The sequence below is a fragment of the Mus caroli genome, chromosome 11, assembly GCF_900094665.2.
Source record: "Mus caroli chromosome 11, CAROLI_EIJ_v1.1, whole genome shotgun sequence".
In the NCBI taxonomy this organism is placed as follows: Eukaryota; Metazoa; Chordata; class Mammalia; order Rodentia; family Muridae; genus Mus; species Mus caroli.
Window position 1 is genome coordinate 75,395,113 of NC_034580.1, and position 5,124 is coordinate 75,400,236.

General features: G+C 40.1%; 1 protein-coding gene across 1 annotated transcript in view; it reads left to right on the forward strand.

Moving 5' to 3' along the window:
- Psmd11 (proteasome 26S subunit, non-ATPase 11) overlaps positions 1–5,124 on the forward strand; it is a 44,049-nt gene that overhangs the window by 7,578 nt on the left and 31,347 nt on the right. The window contains exon 3 of the mRNA XM_021177113.2: positions 2,652–2,776. Coding sequence (XP_021032772.1) covers positions 2,652–2,776 — 125 coding nt within the window. The remainder of the gene's footprint in view (positions 1–2,651; positions 2,777–5,124) is intronic.

The following is a 5,124-nucleotide window of genomic DNA, read 5'->3' on the forward strand; positions in this document are numbered from 1 at the left end:
TCTCTGCCTCCCGAGTGCTGGGATTAAAGGCGTGTGCCACCACGCTCGGCAGCCCCAGAAGTTCTTTTACCTACATAACTTACTCAGGAGGGCAACTGAAGGGATAAGTCACTGGAAATGGGGACACTGGAGGGACATTGAAACAGTGTCTTTAACCTTGAGTTCAGGCAGGTTGAGGAAATGTGAATGATGGTTACTTTAAAATATTTGAAGACAGTGGAAAGATACAGATAGCTAAAAAAAGATACAGATTTGTTTAAAAAAATTATTTGATTAAGATTGGAATAGGGGGCTGGAGAGATGGCTCAGTGATTAAGAGCACTGACTATTCTTCTGAAGGTCCTGAGTTCAAATCCCAGCAACCACATATGGAAGGTTCCTTGGCTGAGCCTCTAAAAGCTATATAGAATTTATGGAGGTTAGGAAGATACTGGGTTTCTGGCATGAAGGCACCTTGAAAGCACGCGTATAGTGAATATATGAGCATACATGAGAATGCAAAATGGGAGGGAGTCTTAGACATTGGGAATCCAGTCAGTCCTGGGGAGTGAAAGGATGAACTTGCCATTCTCTCCTTTAGCACACATTTGTAGGTGCACACATGTAATTAAAAACAATAAAAATAAATCCTAAAAATATTGTTGCTGGGTGGTAGTGGCACATATCTTTTTTTTAGTTTTGTTTTTTGAGACAGGGTTTCTCGTTATAGCCCTGGCTATCCTGGAACTCACTTTGTAGACCTCACATAGTTCTATGCATCCTCTGACTTCAGCAGATGAGGATTTCAAGGACACGGATTTCTGTTTTCAGGAGGGCAAAGTTTGCTTGCCCTGAATTAGAGTTCTCAGGAGGATGAGTCCACAATTAGAGAATATTAAAGAGACTTTGGCACGAAGATTGCTTCAACCTACATTCCCAAAATACTTCTTGTTTAGTTAAAACATTGTCTGGGGTTGGAGAGATGGCTCAGTAAAGAACACTTGTTATTTATTGTCTGAGAAGACCCAAGTTTGATTTCTGCCACTCTTCGTGTGTTGCTTACAACCATCTGTAACTTTAGCTCTAAGGGCATCTTGAGTTCTTTGATCTTTGACCTGTAAGGACATTTTGCTCTTATTTGTAGGTGCACACATGTAATTAAAAACAATAAAAATAAATCCTAAAAATACTGTTGCTGGGTGGTAGTGGCACATATCTTTTTGTTTTGTTTTGTTTTTTGAGACAGGGTTTCTCTTTATAGCCCTGGTTGTCCTGGAACTCACTTTGTAGACCAGGCTGGCCTTGAACTCAGAAATCGGCCTCCGCCTCTGCTGCGGCCCCCCCCCTCCCCCCCGCCCCCAGAGCTGGGATTAAAGCACCCAGCAATATCTTTAATCCCAGTATTTAGGAAGCAGAGACAGGTGAATCTTTGAGTTTGAAGCCAGCCTGGTCTACAGAGTGAGTTCCAGGATAGCAAGGACTACATAGTGAAATCCTGTCTCGAAAACAAAACAAAGCATTGTCTAATTTTTCTTGTTCAACTAGCACCTCTGTATTGCAACTGAAGTCACTCCCTTAAAGTCTATAATGAAACTTATTAAGGCCAAGTCATCCTGGTCTCACTGTGCCAGAGAAGTGTTACTGCTGAAAGACTGCACAGGGACACTTCAGAGACCTGAGCTTGCAAGCCTCTGTCTCAGGGACAGTGCTAAGGCATAGATTTGAAGATTGACTTGATATTTGCTGGTTGTGATTTTATCCATGCTGGGCAGGTGCACTGCAGAGTTCAAGTTTTATAAAACCATTCTTGATAACAGAAGTACTTGGCTTCGTTTCTTTCATTAAAATGTATAAGTAATGTATAGATGGGCATTTCCCTGGAGGTTTTCATAGTGATCCAGTGAATAAGCAGGAGTGGAGTACAACCTTGGTAGCTGATAACATTGTTGGTGTTCTATTACCTGCTGTGAGTTAAAAAAGATTAAGACAGCATCTCACACTGTAGACTTAGAACTCATGGAATTGGCCTCTGAGTCACAGTAATTCTGCTTCCTGCTTAATTGCTAGGATTACAGGTGTGACCTACCATACCTGGCTTTGCTGGGAATTGTTAAAACTTCTAGTGTGTTCCATTAGACTGAAACCAGGTATGATTTTTATTATAGTGGCTCAGTTTTCTTAAATAGAGTTTAATGGGGTCTTCCTTCCTTCCTTCCTTCCTTCCTTCCTTCCTTCCTGTTTGTTTGTTTGTTTGTTTTTTGAGACAGGGTTTCTCTGTATAGCCCTGGCTGTCCTGGAACTAACTTTGTAGACCAGGCTGGCCTGGAACTCAGAAATCCGCCTGCCTCTGCCTCCCGAGTGCTGGGATTAAAGGCATGGGGGTTTTTAAAGGTATTTTTTAAAACTCCACTGCCCGGTAATGGAGTTTTAAAAAACATCTATTAATGTATTTATTTGTATGTATTTGTATGTATGCATTGTATGTAAATGTATGCCATGTGCTTGTGTGGAGCTTAAAACACAGTTGGCAGGAATTTGGTCCAGGCGTCTAAGGTGGGCCATCAGACTTAGCAGCAAGCACATTCAGCTCCCTGAGGCCCAGCTTTTTAAATGAAGGTTTCGTTTCTAATATTAAAATTTACATTTTATTTTCCGAATTGCCATCCACACAGAGCTTGGAGGACTCCTGAAGTATGTACGACCTTTCTTGAATTCCATCAGTAAAGCTAAAGCAGCTCGTCTGGTCCGGTCTCTTCTTGATCTGTTTCTAGATATGGAAGCAGCTACAGGGCAGGAGGTAAGTTATAATAATGACAGGAAGCAGATGGTGTGGAAAGAAGTGTGTTTCAGTGAAAGATGCCTACTTACTTCACTGTGGTACTGTGTGGAAGGATGCTGGGAGGATGCTCAGGACTTATCATGTCAGTTTCTCTTTGTTACAGGGCATTTGATACTTTGAGTCTGTTCCATGCTTTGCTTTGTAAGTGGAGATTGTCAGTGGTCCCTGGAATCCTCATTACATCAGGGTCACAAACTGATTCTTGTCTTTGAGGTATCGTATTGCCACACCTTTGTAATGTTTTCTGTGTCTGTGGTACCTTTCATCTTGTGTCACAAAGTTTCTTATGAGCACTAGTTAAGCCTGTGGCATCCTTTCTTGTCATGTTTTGTATGGCTTACGTACCTTTATTAAGGGGTGAGCATCCATCTGTTGTGTTTCATGTGTTGGGAAGTGACTGATAGTTTTATACATGTTACATACAAGTTTAAATTGGACTTTGAGCTGTTCAAAGAGTTCCTCTCTGGAACCAGTATTTACTGAGTGCCTATAGTAGTACCGTAGTCAGTAGGGATACAGTCGAAAAGAACACAGTAATACTCCCATGAGGAATACATGTTAAGAGGGTAGGCAGATAATATATAAGATGTATGATAATGCATAAAGTTGGAATTGCCAGTTGCTTATCTGTGTGATTATCTACTATGTCTTAGGTATAAACTTGCCAGTAAAACAGAATTCCACAGTAGTAGTACATTGGACGAAGTGAGGGAGTTCAGAAATCCAGGACACATGATTCCTACTTTGGAATTATATTTTGTTAAGGCCGTTTTCTTGCTTTGATGCTTTTATTATTTTTTTAGATTTATTTATTTTATGTGTATTAGTGTTTTGCCTTCATGTATGTATATGCATTACGTATGTGTCTGGTGCCTATTGAGGCCAGAAATGGGCATTAGATGCCCTGGAACTAGTCTTATGGATGAAAGTAAACCATTGTGTTAGTGCTGGGAACTGAGCTCAGGTCCTCTGCAAGAACAGTGTCTCCAGCCCTACGCTGATGATTCTTTGAAGCCAAGCTGTCAGCTTTATTTGCAGTCTTCAGATTCCTTGTTTCTGGTATATGATGATAGCTCAAAAATAGAAAATATTTAGATAAATACTTTTGTATCAAAGTATAGTTATTTGGTGAATTAAGGAAAATATACTTTTAGAAATATTGATTTTTATCAATATTTTCTAAACTTGTTTTCTAAATTGTACTTTGTATTCATGAACTCATCTTTGGTCTGAAGTAGAAGTCCTTAAGACAGACTGACCAATGAATATTGGCTTCTGACTAATAACTTAGAACTTTTTAGGTTATAAATCATTTTTTCTTCAGGTTTTTGTTTTTGTTTAGTTTTGTTATTTGAGACAGCCTCACTATGTATCCTTGGCTAACCTGGAACTCATTATGCTGACCACCAGATTGGCCTGGTATTCAGAGAGATCCACCTGCCTCTGCTTCTGGAGTGTTAGGATTAAAAACATACACCACTGGGCCTTTAGCCCTCAGTCCTTTTGGAAGTATCCTCAGCTCATAACTTGCTGCTCTTCTTTATTTGATCAGTGGGACTTACTGGCCTTTGTTACATGGCTCCATGTCTGGGCTCTCTACTGTTTCTATACATTGCAGTTGTTCATTTTCACTAATTAATGACCTTCTTTCCTTTTTCCTAGAGTAAAAGGAAGTGTACAGGCATGTTGTAGAAAAATTAAATAATTAATTTGTCCTTTTTTAGAGATGTCTCACTATGCATTCCTGACTGGTCTGGAATTTGTTAGGTTATACCAGCCTCGCTTCAAACCAGTAGATCCCCTCCTGCATCTGCTTTCCAAGTGCTAGGATTACAAGCGTACCCCCATGCCGGGCTCATTTGTCCTTATGAGTCAGGCTCTTATAGCTCAGGCTGGTGTGGAACTTGAAATCCTCTTGTAGCTTCTAGGTGCTGTAATTACAGGCGTGCACTACCATACCTGGCTACATTTTGTCATGTTCATATGTGTGTATAACTTCAGTGTATAGTAAAGACTTTTTTTGACAATTAACAATTTAACTTTCATCAAAAAAAATTCTGTCTATTCCATTGATTGGATTTTTTTTGATAATTTTTGTGAGTTATAAGTTATTTGCTATAAAAAATTCCACTTTTGTTTGTGATGCATATGTGGGGGTCAGAGATCAGTTTTCTGGATTAAAGGGGATTAATAGGCGTGTGCTTCTACACCTGACTTCCATACTTTCTTTTTCCCCACCTCACTCCCACCTTCTCTTCCCTTCCCTTCTCTCCTCTCCCTCTCCTCTCCTCTCCTCTCCTCCCCTC